The 24,186-nt window shown below is 53.0% G+C and overlaps 1 protein-coding gene across 1 annotated transcript; it reads left to right on the top strand.

Annotated features, from left to right (window-relative positions):
- Window positions 1-8,213: 8,213 nt before the first annotated feature.
- On the top strand, window positions 8,214-16,981 carry LOC118660144. Its single transcript, XM_036317247.1, has 4 exons — window positions 8,214-8,344; window positions 12,041-12,161; window positions 13,998-14,081; window positions 16,131-16,981. The coding sequence occupies exons 1-4, from the start codon at window positions 8,214-8,216 to the stop codon at window positions 16,665-16,667; spliced, it is 873 nt and encodes a 290-aa protein (XP_036173140.1). The 3' UTR covers window positions 16,668-16,981.
- Window positions 16,982-24,186: the final 7,205 nt, after the last annotated feature.

The following is a 24,186-nucleotide window of genomic DNA, read 5'->3' as shown; positions in this document are numbered from 1 at the left end:
ACTTTTTTCTTAGCTAATGTGCAATGACGAGGACGCAAGAGGCATCCTGGTGATTTTTTTAAGCGACGTTTCACCCTTCGCTAAGGTCTTACAAATATCAATAGGAGGGGCCCTCACCTGCACGTCCTGTGGGCTGGGCCCTGCTGCCTCCCCTCTTAGTTCTCTTCACACCTCCCCAGGCGAACTCTCACATCCCCCTTTTGCAGGCGGCTTCGGGGGTCACTCAGCTGCGAAGGGGCAGAGCCAGCACCCAGGCCCTGTCCCTCTGACCCCTGACTCCGGCGTCTCCGTCCTGACCATGCCACACCCGCACCCGCACCCGCACCCACTCCCGCACCCGCACCCGCACCCGCAACCCCGCACCCGCACCCGCACCCGCACCCGCTCCCGACCCACACCCACTCCCGCACCCGCAACCCCGCACCCGCACCCGCACCCGCTCCTGCACCCGCACCCACTCCCGCACCCGCTCCCGCACCCGCACCCACTCCCGTACCCGCAACCCCGCACCCGCACCCGCTCCTGCACCCGCACCCGGCTCCCGCTCCTGCACCCGCACCCACTCCCGCACCCGCACCCGCACCCACTCCCGCACCCACACCCACACCCGCACCCGCTCCTGCACCCGCACCCGGCTCCCGCACCCGCACCCGCACCCACTCCCGCACCCGCACCCGCTCCTGCACCCGCACCCACTCCCGCACCCGCACCCACACCCGCACCCACACCTCTCCGTGGAGGAAGCGTGCCTTCCTTCCAGATAAGGAGCAGTATCTAAAACTAACAGCTCAAAGCAGAACTCTGGGCCCGCGTTTATGGCTCCGGGTGCTAGTGAATTTCCAGCCTTTGTCGGTCTGTATTTGGGGAACGTGCTTAGTGAGGCGCTGTGTTTCCTTCTCTGCTGGACGTCATCTTGTCTCTGAGGAGCTGGAGCTGTTCCTGAGGAGAAGATCTATTTCCATCCGTAATTTAGCCAGCAGGTCTTCTGGATTCGTTGTTTTTCTCTTAGCTCCTGAAGCTGGAGCTGCCGTACTAGTAACCAACTCATACAAACGCAGTTTCCAACGTCTTAATAGTAAAGGCTTCCCCCAGAGGGCGCTCCTTGCAAGCCTTAGATGCATTCAGTTCTCTCGGGCCTGAAATTTGGTTTTAAAACATAGTTTCGGAGAATGGATAGCAGTCCTGTATGAGTAGAGAGGAAATTCTTGGAGAAGGCATCAGGAAGCAAAATACAGTTCAGAAATGTGAATTCTTAGGATGGAGATGATGACAATTCAGGGATTTCGATTCTGTAAAAATTACTATAAAAAGAACTTAAAGAAAAACTTGCCTAATTCTTGTAGTATATAGAATCATAGTATTAGAAGCCTCTTAATACAGGGAGAATTGTCTTTTCCTGTTGGGAAGGACTTTAGGGGGGATTGTGTAACCTCCTCAGTAACTGATTCTGTAGTTTTATGTACTGGTACAGTGTCCTGAAATAGGGGATGTTAGGACTTTTGTTTCTGTTCTTTATAAAGTCATATTAGCTCTTCTGAAGAAAATGAAGAGAGACACAGTGAAAAGGGCAGAAGAGAAATGAGACTAGAATTCTAAAAAAAATATTTAATTATTCCAGAAAAAAGGAAAGAGAGAAGCAGAGAAATTAAAAAAAAAAAAAAGATTCAGATGGGACAAATAGAAACAAATCAGAGTTGCAGACTCATATCTAACCGCACCAATAATTAACATTAAATATAAATGGACTAAATACTTCAATTTAAAGGCAGAGATTGTTGGACCAGAGAAAAAGAAAGACCCCAATCATAGGCTGATTTTAAATATACATACAGGTAGGTCAGAGGTAAAAAGATGGAGTAAAGATGTCATGGGCACAGTATGCTTCAGGAAGCTGGAGTGGCCGTATTAACAGGAGATGAAATAGACTCAGGAGGATGAATATAACCAGGGATAAAGGGGCAGTTCTCCAGGAACACCTTCATAGCAATCGTAAATCCGTAGTATATGCTTAGTAATAGAGCGTAAAAGACATGAAGCAAATAGCAACAGAATTTAAGGGAGTGGTAGGCAAATCTACAGTCACAGTTGGAGATTTTAACATCCCTCTGTCAGCAATTGATAAAGCTAAACATACCCGGGTTGTGGGCTCCGTCCCCAGTAGGAGGCAGGAGGCAGTCAGTCAGTGATTCTCTCTCATCGTTGATGTTTCTATCCCTTTCTCTCTCTCCCTTCCTCTCTCTGAAATCAGTAAAAAATATATTTTAAAAAAAGGCATTTCCATTCATCCAGATTGGCCATCCACCAGGGACTGAGATGGTGTCAGCCAGCATGTACTCTGCTCACGACAGGTTTCTATTGGATTTTCTTGGCCAATGAGGAAGCCGCCGTCTCAGCATCCTTTGTCCCTGAGGACGCCCTGAGATGGACTATAATTGCTGTGCGAGGGAACCTGAGGTCTGTACCTTGGCACGGGAGCCACGGCGAAGTCCCTCTTCACCCACACACTTGAGATCGACCCTGCAGTCTAGACAGGATGAGTTCCTGGTGAGCAGACTAAATTGCTTCTACCAGATGAGGCGAGGCCCCTTTCCCCAAGGAGCCTTTTGTGAGGACTGGAACACCAGGCTGTCGGGGAACTGGGCTCCTTCAAGGGCCCTTGTGCTCAGAGTTTGATTATGCTGATGAGCCCTTGAGCTGGAGATGGGAGTCTTGCCTACCCAGCTAAGTGCCACTTAAAATCAAAGGCCCCTTTTTATCTTACAGCCACTCACTTCAAGACCAGATTGTGTTGTGCTAAGAGCTGCGTAATGGGATTATCATGTCTCCAGGGGCGGCCTTCCTCGCTGGGCCCCTCTCGCCCTGTCACTTACCAGTTCTCAGCCTGGCCGTCGTCTCCCGAGGAGGGAATTTTTCCACTTCAGTTTGTCCAGCCTGCAGAAATAATGGATTAGAAGACTGTGGCTGCTCTGTCCTGAGTAGTTGTTTTGGTTAAAGCATCTTAGGTTTCTGTATCAGCTGAGATGCCTGTGGTTGTGGAGACTGGGCCCTCTGGCTGGTCTGAAAGCCATTCTTATTTCTAAGGTAAGAGCGTGAAAGAGGAGCTTTGCAGTAAGAAGACTCTTGGGTCCACTTAAGCCTCCTTCCCTTATTTTCTAAACGAAGAGGAGCTGGAATGTAGAGCTATCATCCATCTCCCCGAAACAGGCGGCACAGGGCGTACAAGCTCAGCTAGAGCCGCAGAGTCAGTTTAAAGACGGGCACCTGGGCAGTGATGGGGAGGAAAGCTCCCAGGTGGACTGCCCATCTGTTGTTGGGCCAGGGGAAGACCTTCTACAACGTACAGCAGAAACTGGCAGCTGGTTTCCAATGAGCGGTTATCTGTAGACGGTGACACCCCAACCCCACCCGGAGCAGGGGAAAGTCAGGAAAACAGGAGGGGCTGCTCCGTGGAAAAGAGATAAGACTGACCCCTCAGCTGGCCTGTGAGTCACTCCGCCCCGAGGCGCTCCGCTCCCAAGTCAGGGCTTTTATTTTTAGAATCACGATTGTGAGAACGACCGTTTTTTGTTTCTTTTGTACAGTGCATTTTGCGTCTGTTGCTCTTTCCATCTGGCTTCCTCTGATAGGTTAGGGACTCTCCCTGATACCAAAGAAGGCCCCGGAGTGCCCCTCACCTCCTCGCTGGCAGGGCCCCTGGTGGAGTACGGCATTTTCCGTTTTCTTAGAACATGAAAGAAGGACTTATCCCTCCAGGCCCCTGGAAGGCCTGACCACTTCCCCCTGACTTTCATCACTGCTCAGACCAGGGGTCCTCAAACTACGGCCCTCGGGCCACATGCAAATACAAATATTGTATTTGTTCCCGTTTTGTTTTTTTACTTCAAAATAAGATATGTGCCGTGTGCATAGGAATTTGTTCATAGTTTTTTTTTTAAACTATAGTCCGGCCCTCCAACGGTCTGAGGGACAGTGAACTGGCCCCCTGTTTAAAAAGTTTGAGGACCCCTGGCTTAGACCATCTATGCAGGCAAGGGGGGAGTTATGGTATCGCTTCACAAATCATCCAATAAACCCTCCACATTAGATACTTCTCTTCTAATGATTGAATTATGTCCTTGGAGACCATTTATTTACATACAGGGGTGGGCAAAAGTAGGTTTACAGTTGTAGTACAAATAAATAATAATTAATAATAATCCAAGAATAAACTCTTTCGCTGGGGTAGCTCGGTTGGTTAGAGCGTTGTCCCCATATGCCAAGGTTGTGGGTTCGATCCCCGGTCAGGGCACTTACAAGAATCAACCAATGACTGCATAAATAAGTGGAACAACAAATCAATGTTTCTCTCTCTCTCTCTCTCTCTCTCTCTCAAAAAAAAAAATCATCTGTCAATAAAATTGGAAAAAATAAACTTTCGTGTACTCACAACTGTAAATCTACTTTTGCCCACCCCTATAGAATAGATGTAAGAAAGAGGGAAAAGGTGGACAACTTTTTTCTCCTCTTTCCCTCCAGTTGTCCAACAAGTCGGTAATCGTGGCGTTTAGTGGAAAGAGAGACGAGGACTTGAGTCCAGGAGGCCACTAGTTATTAATTCCGTGGCCTTGGCCTACGAGCGTCGTCTGAGACTGTCTCCTCGCCTGTGGCCCTGCTGAGGCTGTGTGAGGGGGACACTCGGGCAGGTGAGAGGCTGAGAAAGGGAAGGCTCCGCAGATGGCAGCATCCTGGCTCCCTCTTCTTAGCTACAACCCGGAGCTGTTCTTCCCACTCCGGGAGGCCTTCTCATCCCCTGCTTTTCTTCCCCCGATGGCAGGCGGTTGTTCCTACCTTCGCCTCTCCCTTCTTTTTTCACTGGACTGGCTAGCGATTATGGTTTCCATTATTTACCAGGCACACAAGCTTTAAATACGAAACTCTTTGTCTTCAAAACTGTCTGTAAACATTTCACAGTGCCTGCTTTCCAGGAGGAGTTCCTGGGCCCCCCCTGGCCGTTTTCTAACCTTCATGTTTCGGCTTCGCATTCGATATTGAGAACCAGGCGTTTTGCGTTTTCTGGGAACCGGATCTGATGGAGAGACTGAAGGTACCTCCTCCTCCGACTCCCTTTGCTGGGCGCTGGGGGCCTCCCCTTCCCCGCCCTCAGCCCCGCCTGCCGCCGCCTCCTGACACAAACTAATGCCCTGTGGATTTCAAAGCTCCTCTTTTTTTTCTTTTTTTTTTTTTTAGCTCCCAATGAAAGTCCCTTTGAATAGACTTTAGGAACTGACTTTAAGACACCAGGCTGGAGGGCAGGAGTGCCCCACAGCGCTCTCTACCCCGCGTCTGAGGCTGGGTGGCCCGATTCGCCTTTTGAGGATATGTCTCATTGATGTAATTCTAAAACAATTTGAAACCCACAGATTAAGAACATGTGTTTCTCCATGTCACATGTTGGGAGAGACTTCAGCTCATTCTGAAATCTATATTGAAGAATGTCTTAAAGCAAAATTGCAACTTCCCGGCTCTATCAACCACAGGTTATATGCGTCTGAGCACAGTGACCGGAGTCAGAGCAGAGGCCGGTCCCGCAGAATCCTCCCCTGACAAGGCCTCGGGGTCTCTGTGGTTGTGCAGGAAGGTGGGTTGTGGTGGCGGCGGAGGTGAGATAAGGTGGAGACATATGGCTCCTCTCAGACTCAGAATGTCTGCAGTGCTCCTCAGGGTGAGGCTGCCAGCATGCCCTCTGCTAGCTCCTTCCTTCCTTTACGCTTTATTATGCTTTATCTGCTACCTCTTGGGACATGCTTCGTATCTTCATTATCTACGGTAGCGCAGTACTTCCTCTTTTTGTCCTAAGATCGCCTCTTGCAAGCTTCAAGGAGTGCCCTCTGCCTTCGGGACTCGGACGCGAGGATTCCATTGGCATTTTCTCCTCTCGGTTCCACTTGATCCCGGGGCCTCGATGGTATCTGCTCAGCCTTTGTCTGTCAGGACTGAGAAAGCTCATTTGGGATCAGAAAAATGGAACTTGTTTACTTTTTTTTTTAGAAAATGGAAATTTCTCTAAGGCGCTTCCTCTGTGAGCCACATCCTGAGCCAGGGCGTGTTCACGGTGGAAATGCAGGGCCACGTTGTGGGCCTGTGGACAAAGGGTTAAGCGTCCAGACAGCGTGAGCAGAAGTGAAAAACAGAACCGATCCAAAACACATAACGTATCCTCCAAAGCAAGCCAGGCTCGCCCCTCGTAATGGGTCGCTGCAGACGCGCCAGATCCTGCAGCCAGTCAATGGTGTCCATATGGTAAAGCTTATCAGACCGCGCAGCGGCTGCGGCAATATGATTTTAATTACGTGCAGATCGGGTGCTGGCCGAACGCGCTGGGATTGAATAAAGTTAAACACAAGCCCTTTTATAACTGGGCCGGGCGGCGGTTGGCATGCATGCAGATGACTGCCTGGGCCGCGGGGGGAGTGTGTGGTGTGGGGGGTCTCTGGGGGCGGCCGGACCCATCTTCCCCAGGGGCGGGGGGGCGGCAGTTGTTTATCTGGAAGGGGAGAGTTTACAGAAACGGTGATTACGCTACTTTTGAAGCTGACACTCACGCTGATGCTCGCACCTTGCTCCTCGCATCCTCCCTGGCGCTGAGCAGGCTTGTCCCTGAAAGAGGAAATTGCTGCCCTCGCTGGTTTGGCTCAGTGGTTAGAGCGTCGTTTGCCGTTGTGTGCGGGAGGCAACCAATCGATGAGCCTCTCTCACATTGATATTTCTCCCTCTCCCTTCCACTCTCTCTAAAATGGAAAATTATCCTCAGGTGAGGATTAACAAAAAAAAAAAAAAAAAAAGAGGAGATTGCTCTTGGGGGACAAGGCCGCATTCGGTTTAGAAGGCTGGGGGTTGGTTGCCAGGGCGGACTGGTCGTTTTGAAACTTTTCTTCCTAACCAGACTGCGTTTGTCTATGCTCCTCGTTTCCCTGAAGCTTATTTGACAGAATGACTTCAAATGTGTGCTGCCTGCTTCACCCCAGAAAAGACACGGGCGCGCGTTTCTCCCGGGGCCCCGGCCTCATGGCTCCGGGGCATGCTCGTCTCAGTGTCAGCAGCACGGCTTTGGTTTTCTTCATAACTTCCAGACGCTTTCCTCACCGAGTGTCTTTCGGGGAAGCCACCCGGAATTCAGCTTCCTCTTCTGTGAAGTGAAGGTGGGCTCCCCAGAGCCCACTGGACGGAAGGTTGCCCGCAGGCGTCAGGACGGACGCCCTGGCCAGGTCGCAGGCCCTGCAAGCAGGCTGCTGTGACCTCCCAGGGCTCCTGTCCTACGGAGCTGCAAGGGCACCCGGTTGTCTGGAGCCTGTGCCGAGGTGGCGTCAGATCATTTCAGGGACCAGGCAAGCCCTAATCGGTGCCTTGGCCGGGGAGGGAGTGCCTGGGATTGAACTAAAGGGCAGGCTGCGGATGGATAGGCTGGATAGGCGTGGAAGGTTCTCCCCCCCGCCCCGGGGGAGTGACTGGGGTCCCCCAGGGTCGTGGGGGTGAGGGGTGAGCTGCAGGACCCCAGTGGGTGAGGAAGAAACACACTCCTGCCTCTGCTGCCTGTGGCTGCCTGAGCAGCAGCGATTTCCACCCGCCCCTCAGCCCCTGGGCTGACTGGGTGGCGGCCTCAGCCGTGGGAAGTGTCTGTCCACGCCAGTCCGTCCCTTTGTGACGGTTTGTGAAGATTCCCCGCACAGACACGAATCTGCAGAGATGCGTACACACTTTGGGCTTTTTGGCTCCATGATTTTCTGGGGAAAGTCGCCAATTTTAACCTAGAGGGAGTTCTGGGCTAGTTCATTAACTTGGTTAACTTTGTTACCTCCCTCTGGGGGCCTGGCTCTCCCTGGCTTTAGTTTCCAGCTGTGCGCCATGGCTCCTTACAATACAGGCTGCCCTCGCTCGATGGAGCAGAAAGCACAGACATTTACAGACACGATCGCTGTGCAATGTAAGAATGTGATTTGGCAGAGGCGCGCACCGAGAATATATTGGCAGCCCTAAGCCAGGGCAGATAACCATGCCAGGAGAAGAGGGAAGGCCTGTGGAAGGCAGACACTAGGCAAGGCTCTGAAGGATGAACAGGGGTTCGCTGGGCAGACACAAGGAGGGCGTCCCAAACGCCGGGGATGAAGACATGCAGGCATCAAATCCTGGCAGCGTCTTGGGTAGCACACATTCAGCGTGGTGGGAACACAGGAAATATGGGCGAGTGGGAATGCCCTGGCTATGAGACTGCTGCACCAGGTTGGGGCCACGTTGCAGTCCCCACGGTCCGTTATGGATTGACATGTCCGTATCGCCCGCCAAAGTGTCTGCACACCGAGATCCGGGAGTGGGTTTTACTTTCCTTCGAGTCCACCGTGGTTTTAAGAGGCCCAAACGGGTTTGCGCTGAACGTGGCCTGCGTGGGTGCAGGTTGGCAGGGGAAGTCGTTTGAGGCCACTGATGCGCCGAGTGGGCTGTGAACTGTCATGTGCCACAGAGATTTGCGTGGCCTTTCTCTCTCTCTGTGAGTACAGAGCCACGAACGGTGCTGAAACAGAGGCGGGGTCGGAGCTTACCTGTGTCTGAGGAAGTAGTTCTGGCTGCAGTGGGATAGACTGGCTGACGTGGAGGTTTGAAGGCTAGTTAGTAAGCGACTGTACTATCCAGAGAAGACACTGGAGGCCTGAGAGGGTGGAAGCTTGAGAGCTATCTATAAGGGAGAATAAGAATCCTGCCCCAATTCTTGGTGACCAATGGAAGGGTGCGGGTGGGGATCAAAGATTACTGTTGACTCGAGTGAAACTAAATCTGACTTTCGAGTAGGGTCATACTCAAAAGATTAAGAGGGAAAGAGATCCTAAGACGGGCACTGAATATAACTAGCTAATGGAGGCTGGCCTAGATTCTTAGTGTGTGTAGGAGTGAACTAGCCAGTGAGATTCACATGGGTATATGATAAAAGGAGCTGATTTATACAGAATATGCAACATACGCATTGCTCGTATAGCATCCGGAATATGCACCGACAAGAGGATATTCTGACGTTACAGATATAATCGGGGCTGCCGCTGTGGCTTCATAGGGGCAGCGTTACCCCCTACAACTCCTGCGTGTCCCTCTCACCCTTCAGCTCAATGTAGAAGGGACTGTTGCTTGTAACACCGATGAAGGTAGTTAGGGTGGGAATTCGATGGACTTGCGAGGTGAAGTCACATGACGGGAGTCTTTCTACGGCCAGGCCCTTAGTGTTGGGTGTGTGCCGGGTAGAAGGTGCCTTTCCGTGTTGAAAAGTGCTTCTTCCTCCTTTCGAAGGCCTTGAGAGCTGATGCTCTGATACGCGCCGGCAGCGGTGGGAGGATCCGGCTCTGGCAGTGGTGGTTTCAAGGCTTCCCCTGCCCTGGAAAGTGGCTCCTGCCGGGTGCTCCATGTGTTTCTCTTGCATTGATGTCTCTCTCTCTCTCTCTCTCTCTCTCTCTCTCTCTCTCTCTCTCCCCCTCTCCCTCTCCCTCCCTCCCTTTTCCTCTCCCTCCCCCTCGGTCTTGTTCAAAGTGAGTGGTATGTGGATTCAGCCATTAGAGGAAATGGACTCGGAGGAGCAGAGGAGAAATACAGTCCCTTATATTCTTTCACAACAATCGTGTTGCTTTAAAATTTGAGAATTTTGCTTCCATGCTTCAGGGGAAATAGCAGAATGCAGGCTTGGCTTGCTTCCAGCTGCGGCCCCATGTGGCTGGGGTTTCTCTGTGGCCTGAGACTCAGCTCGGAGGATGCGGATGCGGGGGAGGGGGCTCTCCAAAAAGCGACAGAGAAGAGCATCCCCTAGCGTGTCCCACCGCCCGGGGCCCACGGGAGGGAAAGGAGCCTGGTTGGTTCGAGCAGCTCAGACCACGGCTTCGCAGACAACCTCCAGCTCCCCGGGCCCTGGGGACCCAGTTGCTAACCTGCGGTCTGGAAGGGGCCCGGGCAGAGGGCGGGCCGTGCACCCAGCCAGGGCTTCTCCACACCATCCAGCCGGTGGAATCAGGTCCGGCCGCCTCCTCCGGGCCCCGCATTTATTTTAAAGAATGTCAGAAAGGAAATGTATCGCTTCCCACCTTCCTCCCTCTTTGGGTGTGTTTGTTGTGATTGGAAATCCTTCTCGTCCACGTGGCTGCGGCTTTCCCTTCCCTCTTTGTGCTGCTCGGCCGCACAGCCCTCTGTGCAAATAAACAGAGGCGGCCAGCACATGACTCCGCTGCGGGAGCAGGAGCGGCTGGGAGCTGGAGCACTGGGATCCTGTAACCAGGCTCCTGTCCTCTGGGGCCATTTCCCCTCGCCCGCCCGCCCGCCCGCCTGCCCGAGGCCAGGAGGGGCATGGAGGCCTTTAGTGCCTGCAAGCCCACCCCAGGGAGCCTGCAGTAAATGGTACCTCTGGCCCTGCTTCCTTTGGAGAAATCACCTGGGGTCTATCTTGACTATTCCTGTTTGGGGAGGAAATTTTGAGCTGCTCTGAACTTAATTAAAAGCTAAAAGCAAGAAATAAAGCTGGAGAATGTGTGCATCTTGGATAATCATACATTTAAAGATCTAGTTCCAAAGCTAATGAAACCTCCATCTGTTGGCACAACAGATGCATTTGCCTCCGGAACCGTTCACACTCACTCTCAGGCAGCAGGAGCCAGTGGCTGCGGAGACCACTGGGTGCCCGACGCCCACACAACCTCAGGTGCAGCCCCCCCGGGGGCCAGGGGAAGGGAAGGTGGCCTTTAGCTTTCATTCTTCCCGTCCTGCTAGACCTGGAAATAACAATTGGCCTTTGTACTGTCAGTTCTCTTTCAAAGAAATGATTTTGTAGAATGTAAATCCCTTTAGTTGAAAGGGAAAAAGAACTCTACAGCTACAGAAAGACACAAAAATCAAGTGTAAGGCTTAGTGAATGACTGTAAGCAGAACATCTCCACGTGGCCATCTGAGCCCACCCCCTCGATGGGCCCCCTCCAATCACAGACCCCCTCCCCCTTAAGTACCCCTCCTCTGCACTTCCACGGAATTCTCTCATGTTTAATTACTAACAGTTTTATCACCTAATTGTGTCTCTAGATTCAAAACTTTAATTTTGCTTATTTAAAAATATGTAATCTCTCTTTTAATGACTTTAACAGCTGTAGATACCTCCTCTGCCCTTTTATAATTTATCTATTGAACAACCTTTAGGTAGAACTGAAAGTATTTAAATTCTACCAGCAACACACTCACTATGCTTAATTTTTTTGCTAGCTATAGTTTTGAGACTTTCCCCCCCCCTAAAAACAAAACGATAACGCCGAATTTTAATTGAAGCCTGGCAAAACCTAAAAATAGACAGCATTTAAAAGGCTAAGAAAAAGGAACGTCTTTTGAATCTAGCCTGGCAATAGAAAAGAGCGTCGTTTTGCTGATATTCAGGGGTAGCTTTCATTCTGTGATACCACTGATTTTGTGATGTATGTGCTGGTAATATATATATATATATATATATATATATATATGTATGTGTATATATATATATATAATCATTATATTAATCATTATATTACATTTGATTATCTATGTTCTGGACAAAGAATAGAAAACAGCTTTATGGCTCTTTAAGAAAAAGCAAATTGCCGACCAGTGTTGCTCAATGTTCGCTTCCTGGTCAGGACACATGCCTGGGTTGCAGGCTCAATCCCCAGTAGGGGGCGTGCAGGAGGCAGCCAATCAATCTTTCTCTCGCATTGATGTTTCTCTCTCTCTCTCTCTCTCTCTCTCTCTCTGTGTCTCTGAAATCGATAAAAACAAAAGAAAAAGCAAACCCACAGCCAACTGCACAAGCCAGTTTGGAAGTAAAAATGCAGAGGTTCTGCTGTCCCAGGGCCTGTTTTCGGTTCTGGTTCCACCACTGCGTGATGCTGAGCACGTCATCAGCTTCTCTCCTGCTTCTTCATCTGGACCATGAATAGGACCTACTTGAATCCTGACTGAGAACCCGGAGAAAATGTCTCCACGCACAGTCTGGTGGATTGCCACAAGTCTAACCTGTGAGCGTGGCATCTCGGGTCTGTCTGAAGGAAGTTTTAGGAAAAGAACAGAACATTTCATCACAATTTCATCTTGGTCAGGGACATCGCAGTGGCCTGCCATCCCAAAGGAGGGCTGCTCTCAAGGTAAAGATCACTTACCGGGCTCCAGGCCTGGCTCCCTGCGGCCTGTCTTCCAGACCCCACAGGCTCTCCTGCAGTCTCACCAGTGGGATGGTGGGGATTCGTTCCAGACCTACCTGGTCTTTGTAGACCTAGATGGCGCTTGTAGACCTAACTAGCCAGCACTTGTAGACCTAGCCAGTGCTTGCAGGTCTGCCAGCACCTCCCACAATTCTAGCCAGTAGGGCTTGACTTGGGTCCCATCTTCTGGAGGTTTAATGCCCTCTTCTGGAATCTGGCTCCATTGTGCAGACACAGGACTGGTGTCATTGTGCCTCTCATGCTCCGTGGGTGCCCACTCTCTTTCCTAGGCTACAGGAGAAGGGACCCCCACTGCTTCCTTCTCTAGTCCCTGAAATTTCATACCCGTCCTTCTCAGGCTCTTCTTAGCTTTGAGCATTGGATGTAGGCATCTCATCGTTAAGAGACCTCTTGGTGGTGAGAAAACAGGATGGTTTCACTCTGGAGCTCAGTGCTAATGATGGGCGGACACTCACTCCTCTTTGCTCTCACCATCCCGTATCCACTTCTAATAGAGCACTTGTCACTTTGTTCCGTAACTCGAGAGCTTTCACACTCTTTCAGCCATGACCTATAAAAGAAAATATCCTTTACATTGCAAACCAGTACACCAGACATGTTTAGGATTGATACAGGCCTGCTGTTCTTTCCGTGGGAATTTCCTGGACTTTACTGCATGCACCCTGATGTTTTCCATCCCATGCCATTCTCTTCTACTTTCTGGGTTCATTCACTTACTTTTTAATGCTGATTAAGACCCAGGAAATTTAATGCCGTGACCTTCTATGGAGTCGCAAGCTGCTGTTTGAACAACACAGCACTAATGAATGTGCCTGACTCCCCCTCCCCCACCCCTAGCTGGACTGTGGTCTCACTGCGGGCAGGAAGCCAAGCGTGTCCACGTCTCCTTTGTATGCTCAGCGCTCTGAGTTGAACTGAGGAACTCAGCCAGGTCTCGTGCCCATGCTCGCCCTGTGAGCAGGTGAGAGAACACAATGAGGTCATGTGTTTGAAGCAGAGAACACGGGCCTCACACCAGCACATGCTCAGTGAACACATGTTTCTTGGGTTTTCCTGGGCCTGGCCCTCCCTCTAATTGACCATCCGCCTGCTCTGCAGTTTTTTTAAGCGTAATGAGTGGTTTGAACTCCATTAGCTTAAGGCCTCGCCCAGGCCGGCACCTTCTGACTTTCTAAGATGCCAGGCGCCAGGACACTGCCCCGCAGGGACAGGCTGAGCAGGGGCGGGACCTGGGGAGAGTCCTTTTGTCCTTTCCTGGTGGGACTCACCTCCAGGATGAGTAGAGACGTGAGCTGATTATTAGGGTTTCTTTGCAAAAATGAAAATTGCTTCCACGTTTGAAAAGATTATAGGATGCGTTTGAGGTCAACAGGAAACTTAAGCGTTCGGCAATCACAGGCCTTGTTGAAAGCTCTTATTTCAGAAAGAGCCCTGGTTAGAGGGCTTGCGGTTCCCCAGCGCCTGGCCGCTGGACGGTGGGCGGGTGCGCTCTCCGGGCACCTTCAGCATTTCCTCCGCGTAACCATTGTAACCATCGTTGGCCACTGGCGCGCAGTTGCTTGCGCTCCTGGCAGCCAAGGCGCACAGTCAGGTTATGGGGGAAAATAGGCTTCCACAGGCAGCTTTGGCGTCAGGCAGGCAGGAGTTTGTTTGATTTGTGCTCCTCTCCTCGGTGAAATGCGAGCTTTGGGTTTAACGAGGTGTGATCTGGCGAGTCCCATGGGAGTAATGTAACGAGCCCGTGTTTTCTTCTTCTAGGACCGAGTGACGTGGAAAAAGGGAGCCCCCAGGCCCAGCGGCTCCGGAAGCCTTTGCTCGCCAGCCGCCTGGGTTGGCTTTCAGGTCAGTAGCTCCGCTTGGTGCCCGCACGTTCTACCAGCGCTTCTCGCCAGGCAGCCGTCCTGGTTAGCAGGCGGGGAGGGAGCGGTGCCTGCAGCTGTCTGGGCGTCGGCCTCCGGTGTTTCCAGACCCGGGGAGGGGGAGCCCGTGGTGTGGAGGTGATTAGCTCAGCTTGCTGCCCCCGGCCCGGACAGGGAAGCTTCCATCTGCTCCTGGGCCCTGCCCCTGCCCAGAGTCTGATGGACAAGGAAACCAGGTAATGCGTGTTCTGCTCCAAAGGCTAAGCTCCCTCCACAAAATGAGAAAAAGGACTCCCCCACCGTTTTGTTTTCAAAGTGAACACATATTCAGCTGCCCTACCAGGCAGGCTGTCACAGGGGCTGCACATAGGGAAAAAGAAGTTAGTGTACTAACCGGTCTTTTTCTCACTCCCCTCTTCTCCGTGGCTCATCGTACTCATCGCATTAACCCCCTGGCCTGGTGTCACACCCTGCCGTGGTTCTACGTTTCCACATAAAAGAGGAGGAATGTCCAACCGTGTCACGCCCCTGGGAATAACCCCCCCGACCCCCCCCCCCTGCCCCCCCGCAAGGCTCCCATCTCCCTCGGGATTAAATCCAGCCTTCCACCCAACTTTCAAGGGCTCTGTGGCCCTTCCCACCCCTCTCATCAGCCTCACTGCTTGCCTCTCCCTCACCCGGGGCCCCATTATCTCTTAGGTCCCGCTCAGTCTTGGCTCTTGCTGATCTTTGTCTGGCATGATCTCTCAGCCCCTTCCTCCCTCTCTACGCTCCCACCATGTTTCAGCCCCACCAGGCAGCCTTTCGGGACCCGCTGCTCCGGGCTGCAGGCCTCCCCCATGTGCCCGTGGTCCCTGCAGAGACCTCTGCCCCTCACTCACCACATCCTGCCCGGATCACATTCTCACTTTCGCCTCCCTCCCTCCCTCCTGCAGGCCTGGCGCTGTGCGAGGTCAGGTCTTCCTTGTTCTCGGGGCCATCGGCACCGCAGGCAGGGCACAGACCTGGGAGCCTTACTCTCTGGTTCACGTCCCGGCTCTGTCACTTACCGACTGTGTGACCTTGGGCCCCGCCCCTCTTATCTTTGCTCTTCTGTAAAGTGGAGGGGACAAAACTACGCACATTGCAGGGCTTCGTGCATGTGGAGTTACAATGTGTGAAACGCTACGGATCGTGCCAGGCCCGTGGTAAGAGCTAAGTGTTGCCTGCTGTCAGTGCTCATCTCACTAACGGTGAAGTTCAAGGAGATGGTGCCTTTGCCCCTTGAAGATCAGAGGTATGCAAATTGCAACCCTGATTGTAAATAATAGATATTTTCTGTAAATTTTAGAACATTTGCTAAAGGAAGCTGAGTGTAAGCATAGGATGTCATGAGACCTCTGGGTTTCTGCAGCCGCCCTCGATTGAACAGAACCGGCAGGCCAGCGGGCATCACCGCTGTTTTGATCCCAGATGCGTCCAAACTCGTAGGCCTGCCAGAGACTTCCAAGGCTTTGGCCACATCGTTGGGTTCTCTGAGGCCTGCCCTAGTCCGTTCTGGCTGCTATAACAAAAATACCGTAAACTGAGTGGCTTATAAAGAGCAAAGGTATTTCTCACAGTCATGGAGGCTGAGAAGTCCGAGGTCATGGCACTGGCGGATTCAGTGTCCGGTGAAGCCACGTCCTCCTAGATGGCACCTTCTCGCTGGGCCCTCACCTGGTGGAAGAGGCAAGGGCGCTGGGGACTTTTTACAAGGACACTAGTCCCACTCGTGAGGGCTCCACCCTCCTCGCCCAGCACCTCCCACAGGCTTCGCCTTCGAAAGCCGTCACGTCAAGGGTTAGGTTTCAACATAGGAATTTGGGGGAGACGTGGCCATGCAGACTATGTCACCTCCCGTTCCCGCACCACCACCACCACCCCCAGCACCCCTGCCATGTGAAGACGTGGGGAGGGGCCCTGGGGCAGGTGCCCGTGGGCCTGAATGTCCTCTAGCTCAGGCCATGGCAGAGTCTGCGTCCCTTAGCCCACTCACCACTGTTCTCAACAGAAATGCTCAGATTCCACTGGACTCGGCTGTGACAGCCCAAAGGTGTGGTCCACTCGTGGGGAAGAGCGAGGACTCAGAACTGTTGCCCATCCTGGCGACGTGGTGGCTGTGTGCACTGCCCTAGGAGTCCGCAGGCCATCGGCTCTCTGCACACACCCCCACCAGAGCACACGCCTTCCCAGACCTACGACCCCTGCACGTGCCCTCCAGGCAGCAGGCACTGCCACCTTCCGCCACCTTCTCTGGGCTCAGCGGGGCTGTGGACATGGAGGAACCACGCATCCAGCAATCCGGGCCATTTCATTGAGTCATGTATGGACCTGCCCCCTGGAGAAGAGAGGTGAGTGTGTGTTTCACATCTGGAATTCGATGAACACGCTCAGGATGAAGGTCATCATAACCTTCCTTGACCCTGCTCCTTCCTGCGGCTCCAAAAGGCCTCCCCCGGTGAGGTCCACAGCCCTGCTGCGGGCCCTGCACCTTCTCTTTCTTCTTAATCCGCCTTCTGCCGCCGGCTCTGCCCCCACCGCTCTGTGACATGTTATCTCGCTGGCCACTAATGACCTCCTTTATTTATTCATTCATTGATTTTGTATTAAATCTGTTTAATATCTTTAATCATTCCACTATTTCTGCATCCTTCCACTAAAGGGCCTTACAGTTCTTCAGTTTATCGCAAGCACATCTTTGAAAAAGCCAGCCCTGGCGTTGAAGCTGTAATGCATGTTTACTTATTGGCACTCTACTGCGAAGCACCCTGGGGACCATCTGGTTGCAACGCGTGGCATCGTCTCGCTCAGGGTCCTGTTGTGCGGGGCCGTATGGCAGGTGCGCACTCGCCGAACCTCAGATGGCAGGACCCTGGGCCGCGGGTTTGCTACGGTCCCGCCAGCTGCTTCTCGTCGCCCTGGACAGCCTGGTGGCGGGTAACGTTGAGACCCCGCCTTGTCACCGCTGCTCTGCTCACAGGTGACTCCACAGTGGCAGAACACTCTGCTCCCTCGGAGGCAAGGCCCAGCGAAGGCCTCCCACACCCCCGGCCAGCACGGCGCTCTGCGGGACAAATTCTCTACCTCCTCAGTTGTGTTGATTTCAGGTGCTGCCTCATTGGCTCATTTCTTAATCTGTGCTCTTGCTTTGTTTGCACCTTTGTCATCTCTCCTCCCGTCACTCTGCGCATGGCCACTGTGACCAGCCACCAGCAGGCCCTCCACCCGTTACGGCCTGGTGGCTGCTGAGCGTTTTACACCGTGGGTCCAAAGCTGCACCCACAGCACGATGCGCTAGTGGGGTCTCCTTGCATGCACTCAGTTAAACCCAGCACCTCACAGAGTCATCGTCACTTTCCTCTTCTTGCGGGGGGGGGGGGGGGAGGTTCCGGGCCCATGAGTGGCCTCCTTACCAGTAAGAAAAGCCGCCGTGTCCTGCCTCAGCCTCCCAGGCTGTCACTGCTGCCACCCCACTACCCGGTCCCGCCACCCCCTCTGCAGGAAGCTCTCCCTCCGGCTCACCTGACAGAGCCTTGCCTCATTCCCTCGGCTCCTGGCCAGACCCTTGGCTGGACCCTCTCCCCCCAACCCCAACAAGCAGATTTGGGGGTGCCTTCAGGATCTCGATTCTGTTCTCTTAGTGATACATTGTCTCTTTTCAGAGAAGCCACTCAAGGGGGACTTCTAGATTCGATTCTCCATTCTGACTCCTCTTCTGCATAATTAATTGTCATCTAGATATTTCAGCTTGAGGATCTCTTCACAGTCAATGGAGTCATATCAAATTATTCAAAGTAATTTTTTGAGTAGAAAAAAATAAAACTACTTTCCCCCAAAACAGGTTGATTTGAGAAGGGTATGCCTCCTTTTCACTAATTTTGGAGGTGACACTTTAAGCTTCTTGTTATTGGTAAATATTCCATTGAACTTTTAAAAAATATGTTTTATTGATTTTTAGAGAGAGAGGAAGAGAGAGAGAAACACTGACGAGAGAGAAACATTGATTGGCTGCCTCCTGCAGCCAGGATTGAGCCCGTAACCCAGGCATGTACCCTGACCAGGAATCAAACCGGTGACCTCCTGGTTCATGGGTCAAAACTCAACCACTGAGCCACTCCGGCCAGACTCCATTTAATTTTTATATGAACATTAAAATTGAATACCTGGTTAATATGGAAATGGCCTTGGAGAGTTGGTTGCCTGGTTTCAGGCGAGGTGAGATGCAGTCAGTTCTGCACTTGGTGCGACGTGCCCCCATGTCAAGAGCTCCCCTCAGCTGGCTCCCGTGTGGCCCCCACAGATAACCTGAGGCAGAACCCTCTGTGCCCTGAGGCCCCCGTAGCAAGATCTCACATGGAGAGAATTCTGTTTCTGTGGAATTTCACAGCCTCGCCCCTGGCCTGGCCTCCCGGAGACTCTGTTGTGCTTGGACAAGAAGAAAAATTCTCTGTGAACTTGAAACTTTCATTTTGGTTGGTTTCTCCTCTTTCACTTCCTCCTGGTATTAATGGCTGCCCATGGATCCAAGGTAAACCATTTTCCCAAACATTTGATGTTTTACTGCCAGGTTATGAGGCCCAGCCTCCTAATTTGCCCCGTAAAGTTCTAGAAGGTAAACATCTGAGCATACAGTTTCATAGGTGTCAAACTCACCCTGTGGGCACATGCCCCTTTTGTTACCTCTTTGAACTCCGAAGGAGGTTTCAGGGGTGTGCGCCAACGGACACCGCCATTGCATTGGGTACATGCCTTACGCCTTACCTAAATGCCTGGGCCCAGGGAGAGGGAGCAAGCACCAGCCTCAGCCTACCTGACGGACAGCCCCACATGCACACACATGTGCACACAGACATGCACACAACCTGCCTGCCGGCTCCCCCGAGCCCAGCACACACGTAGTCTTTGTAAAAAATATATATTTTATTGATTTCAAAGAGGAAGAGAGGGGGAGAGAGAGAATCATTGATCAGCTGCCTCCTGCACGCCCCCTACTGGGGATTGAGCCCACAACCCGGGCATGTGCCCTTGACCGGAATTGACCCCGGGACCCTTCAGTTCGCAGGCCAACGCTCTATCCACTGAGCCAGACTGGCTAGGACCACACATATATTCTTCACGGTTTGCAAAAGACTTCCTCAAACACACACTGGATGTCACGTGGAGAGTCCAGTGTGGGTAGAGACTGGACACCTTGAACAATTTCCAAAAGTTCCTCTCCTTTCTCTTTACCCGTCAACCTCCCTCCCCTCCCTTAGCCAAGACAGGTTTCCACGGGGCCCTGTTTCTCCTGGCTCTTATGTTTCCCCTGTCATGGTCTTTCTCCCAGCAGGGCTCCAGCCTCAGGGGTCCCTCCTGGAGGAGCGACTGTGACCTGTGTATCCAGGACCCTGTGCAGTGGCTGTTCTGAGCCGTCCTCCCCGCCCTGGCCCTTCCTCTTGTGCCCAGTGGCCTTGGCAAGTCCATCGGACCCTGGGCAGGAGAGAGCTGAGGCCTGGGTGGGGGGCCAGCCCCGAGCCCTGTCATCACTCTGTTCTAACCAGCTGTGCTCACTGGCACGAGGAGTTCATTATGAGCCGAGTCAGGGACCGATATTGTGACCTCAGAGTCCATCGCCCTAACTCCCGGTGGCCACTGAGCTACGCTGAGAGGATGTGCGCCAGACGACCCTGCAGGCAGGTCAGGTTTGGTTTTCCATCATAAGCAAGTCCCTGTGCACACCAACCACCAGGTGAGTGGGCACCCACGTGCATACGTTGTAAGTTATTACTGCAGAAAATCTGGGGCCTTGCCAGTGGGATCCGATTTATAAAGGCTGCGCAAAAATACAGAATGAGAAGAACGAGGAACCAAGGGTGACTATGCCCGAGACTGGGCAGCAGAAGCCGGAGATGAGCCTTGGCTTGCAAAGAGGCAGAGACGGAGAAGAGGACTTGGGGCATTATCTTTAGACAGAAGATTCCTTTGGCGTCTCGTCTCCGTGATGCCGAGTGTCCGACGGCTGGGGGTGAGGCTGACACCGATGCCCAGGTGAATCCCAACCCCTCCTACCGTGGCTTTCTACTCGGACCTGCTTCTGACCTTAGACCAGCCATTACAGTGTGAAGTTTGGGAGAGATGTCTGGACTTCTAATCAGCGCAGGGATTTGAGAATTGTGTATCTTCCGGCTCTGCAGACCTAGACTGTCCTATATCCTGTCACACACAGAACGGGAGCTGTGGGGAAAATCCAGGTCAGGATGGAACACCTCATTACCTCGCCACCTCGCCCTGTCCCACCTCCCCGGCCCGTCAGCACCTGTCACTGCGGAACTGTTCGTAGGGAATCCCTCTGGGGTCACGATGAAGGGAAAGGCCTACACATCACACTTCCAGTCCAGACTTGGACACTGGCATTTGAACAGCCGGAATCGAAACGTAACCCGCTGCCTTCATTTCCTCTCCATCCCTCCCTTCTTAGCCTCCTACCATCCATGTCCCCCCCTCTTCCCTCCACTGTTTAAAAATCTCCCATGGGCTCCCCAGGGAATTCCAAGAGGCACTTCTCAGGGTCATAACACTTGACCTCCCTGATGGTGGCCCACCCCACCTTCCTCCAAAGTCTCTCTTCCCTTGACCTCTGTGGCCCTGAAACTCCCATGTCCTTTCGCTTCTCTGGCAACTTCTCTTTCTTGTTTGGAGGGCATTCCACAAGGGCTGTCCGTCCTCTGGGCCATGACGCTCTCTGACCTCCCGTGGGAGCAGCTCTTGCATCCATATCTCCCACGGAAATAGAGCTCCCTGCCCGTCTCCCAGGCTGAATGACAGAGATCAGTCCCCTCCTTCCCGCCCTTTGCCCACACCGGGGGTGCGCTGCATGTCTGCTTTTCCTCGGAAGTAGCTCTTAACACGCACAGCCATCTCACTTCCGGCCCCTCACGCCTGGAGCATTTACCCCAAAACCCGTTTGATCAAGCTCATCAACAAGGTAGGTTTGTATTATTCCTCAGTTTTTCAAAGTCTTTTTAAAAATTGAGATACAGTTCATTCTTCCAATTTTTGATTGTTTATGTATCATATACTGACTAGAGGCCCGGTGCACGACATTCATGTACTCGGGGGGTCCCTCAGGCTGGCCTGCGCCCTCTTGCATGCAGTCCAGGAGCCCTGGGGGGATATCCTTGTGGGGGGCGGGCCTAAGCCAGCAGTCAGACATCCTTAGTGCTGCCGTGGAGGCAGGAGAGGCTCCCGCCACCGCAGCTGCGCTGTGAGCCCGGCTCAGGGCTTCTGGCTGAGCGGTGCTCCCTCTGTGAGAGCCCACTGACCACCAGGGGGCAGCTCCTATGTTGAGTGTCTTCCCCCTGGTGGTCAGTGCACGTCATAGCGACTGGTTGTTCCACTGTTCAATGGGGACTTAAGGAACAGAAATGTATTTCCTTACCATTCTGGAGGCCAGGAGTGCAAGGTCAGGGTGCTGTCAGGCTTGGCTTCTGGTGGGCGCTCTCTTCCTGGCTTGTAGGTGGCCACCTTCTTGCTGTGCCCTCGCAGGGCATCTTCTCCGGGCATATGGAGGGACAGAGAGAGGTGGTGGTGGAGATATGGTTTTATAGGACAGGGAGAGGTATGTGTCTCTTCTTCTTATAAGGATAGCAGGTCTATCAAAATAAGGCCCCACCCTTCCCACCTCATTTATCCTTTGTTATGTCCGTCGGCTTCATCCTCATCCAATGCGCTCACATTAAGGGTTAGAATGTCACATATAAATTGGGCAGATGGCCACCTGCTGCTCAGAGCGTCACTTACATGTTGATGGCTGCCGTCTTATCCTTGCAACCAAATTACGATCTCCAAGAGTTCACAGCCAGCTTTCCTCTTCATTTTATCCCCGTCTCTGAGCACAGACTCCACACCTGCCCGCTCTACTGCCCGGTCCTCCCTCCTGCGCCCGTTCGGCCGTGCGGTTGGGCAGAGACCCGCGGAGGCCTGTGGACCGAATGTGAGGCAGGTGACCTGCGTGCTCGGTTCCTCAACCCACATGCCTCAGCCTCATGCACGCGGTATTTCCCCGAAGTGGGTGATCTATTCTCCCCAAGGTTTAATAGAAGGAAAGTTGGCTGCCGATTGGAAAGGACGCTTTTGGCTGCCAACTCAGGTCACCGTAAATGAAGGCGATGAATGCGACGTTTGTTAGCAAAGCATCCGTCTCCTTAGCGCGCGGTGGGGCTCAGGGTGGGCGCACGAATCACTCCGGCAACAATTTCCTGGACGCGCACTTGGCGTTGACCCTCGAGGTCAGTGCGCCCATTCACAGGCAGCAGAGCTGGCATCTGAGGAGGACTCGGGATGAGGGACACTCAGGACAGAGCGGCTTTGAGACACAGACAGGTCAGCACGCCTGCAGCTGTTTCCACAACTGGAATCCCCCTGTCCACGCACCAGCCAGTGCTGGCCTGGGAATCTGAGACCAGAGGACTGAGGAGGATGCCCACTCCCTCCCTGGGCTTGAACTAACGGCCCGTGCTGGCAGGCAGTCAGCCAGCTCTGGGTGCACCGGGGGAACCAGGCCGGATGGGCGAGCCCCTTCCAGACCCCTTCTCTGAAACACACGCTTCTGTGTGGAATACATGGTGCAGACTGAGAATTAGCTTCTTGGTCCACTTCAGGAGGGGGTTGTCCAAGAAATTGAATTGTTTAATATTTAACATGCATATTTTTCTTATTTACACAACAATGCTGGCAGACTCCGTGGATGTCATAATTGTGTTCTGAGCCCAGAAGGCAGCTCTAGCGTATATTTCAAGTAGACGGTGGCTCAGGGCCCGGACCAAGGTGACCTGCAGCCTCCTTGGTTATGCAGCGGCCAAGGACACGCCTGGCACTGGGTGACGCCCACACGACTTGCACAGGCTCTGCAGGCTGCCACCCGTGATGTTTTCCAGCTGCAGGGTCACGGCAGCTCCCTGCGAGGGTTAGTTAGTGTCGTTCTCTCTGTTTTTCACCATAACTAGGGGCTGAGCTGGAGAGAGTGACAGACTTGGGGAAAGGCCAGTGCTGTCCCCAGAAATCTCTGCTAATTGGATGTTTCTTTGAGATTTTTGATTCTTTTATTTTTACATGAGACAAAAAGGGAGGAAGGGAGGAACGAGGGAGAGGGAGAGAGGGAAGGTAAATGAGCCTGCTGTCAATCCCATCCAGTTCCATGGAGCCGCCAGGAGCAGAGTTTAGCTCAGGACACAGGTCTCCCCCCTCCGCCCGTGGCTGTTGGCAAGGCCCGAGGGACCGTTACACATGGCACAGGGCAGGGAACAGCGCTGGCCTTCATGTTCCCCTGCACTTGTGCTGGGGCCGGTGCGGGGAAGGGCCACGGGGCTGCCAAGGGAAGCATTTTCACAGCCTGAGTCACACGGACAGAGCTTTGCTTTGTGGACACGAGACAGGCGAATGCAGAACACAAATGCCCATCGTGGAGCTGGGAGCCGGTCCCTGCAGAGGCCGCCGGTGCCCACAGGGTCGCTCCTCTCACCGTCCTGCGGCTCTGCCTCGTGGGAGGGCGATGCGCGCTTCCAGTGCGTTGGTGACAGGACCCCCTCGGTGTTTCCTCTGAACCCTGCTTAGAGGCGTAATGGTACAGGCCAGGGGGGCATTTGGAAAGTCTGTTCGCCCTCGGCGTTTAATTAAAACACACGGAGCCGTGCAGAAACCCGTGGCCTGGAGTCACGGAACTGACTCCAGGGGACTCAGAAGCACCGACTGAGCCCAGGAAGAGGTCAGATTTCCTCCCAAGCGCCGGATTTCTTGTTGTTCGCACCCCCGCACCCCTGCCCCCCCCCCCCCAGACTTGTAGTTGATCATTCTTAAACCTTTGAGTTACTTTCCTAATCAAGGATTAATCAGTTTCATAGTTACAGGTATTTGGTGTTCACTTATGCAGAGGCATTATCCAATGTTCATACTATTTCATATTCCTTTGTGTTGGGTTCATTTGTAAACACGTATTACCACGCACTACTATGTGCAAAGGGAATGTGGGTGCTAGGGAGACAGCTGTGAGCAAAGCCAGACCCTCCTGGCCCCTCGGTCATGGAGCTGCT

The sequence above is a fragment of the Myotis myotis genome, unplaced genomic scaffold, assembly GCF_014108235.1.
Source record: "Myotis myotis isolate mMyoMyo1 unplaced genomic scaffold, mMyoMyo1.p scaffold_m19_p_7, whole genome shotgun sequence".
In the NCBI taxonomy this organism is placed as follows: Eukaryota; Metazoa; Chordata; class Mammalia; order Chiroptera; family Vespertilionidae; genus Myotis; species Myotis myotis.
This window is presented reverse-complemented; position numbering and strand designations above follow the sequence as displayed.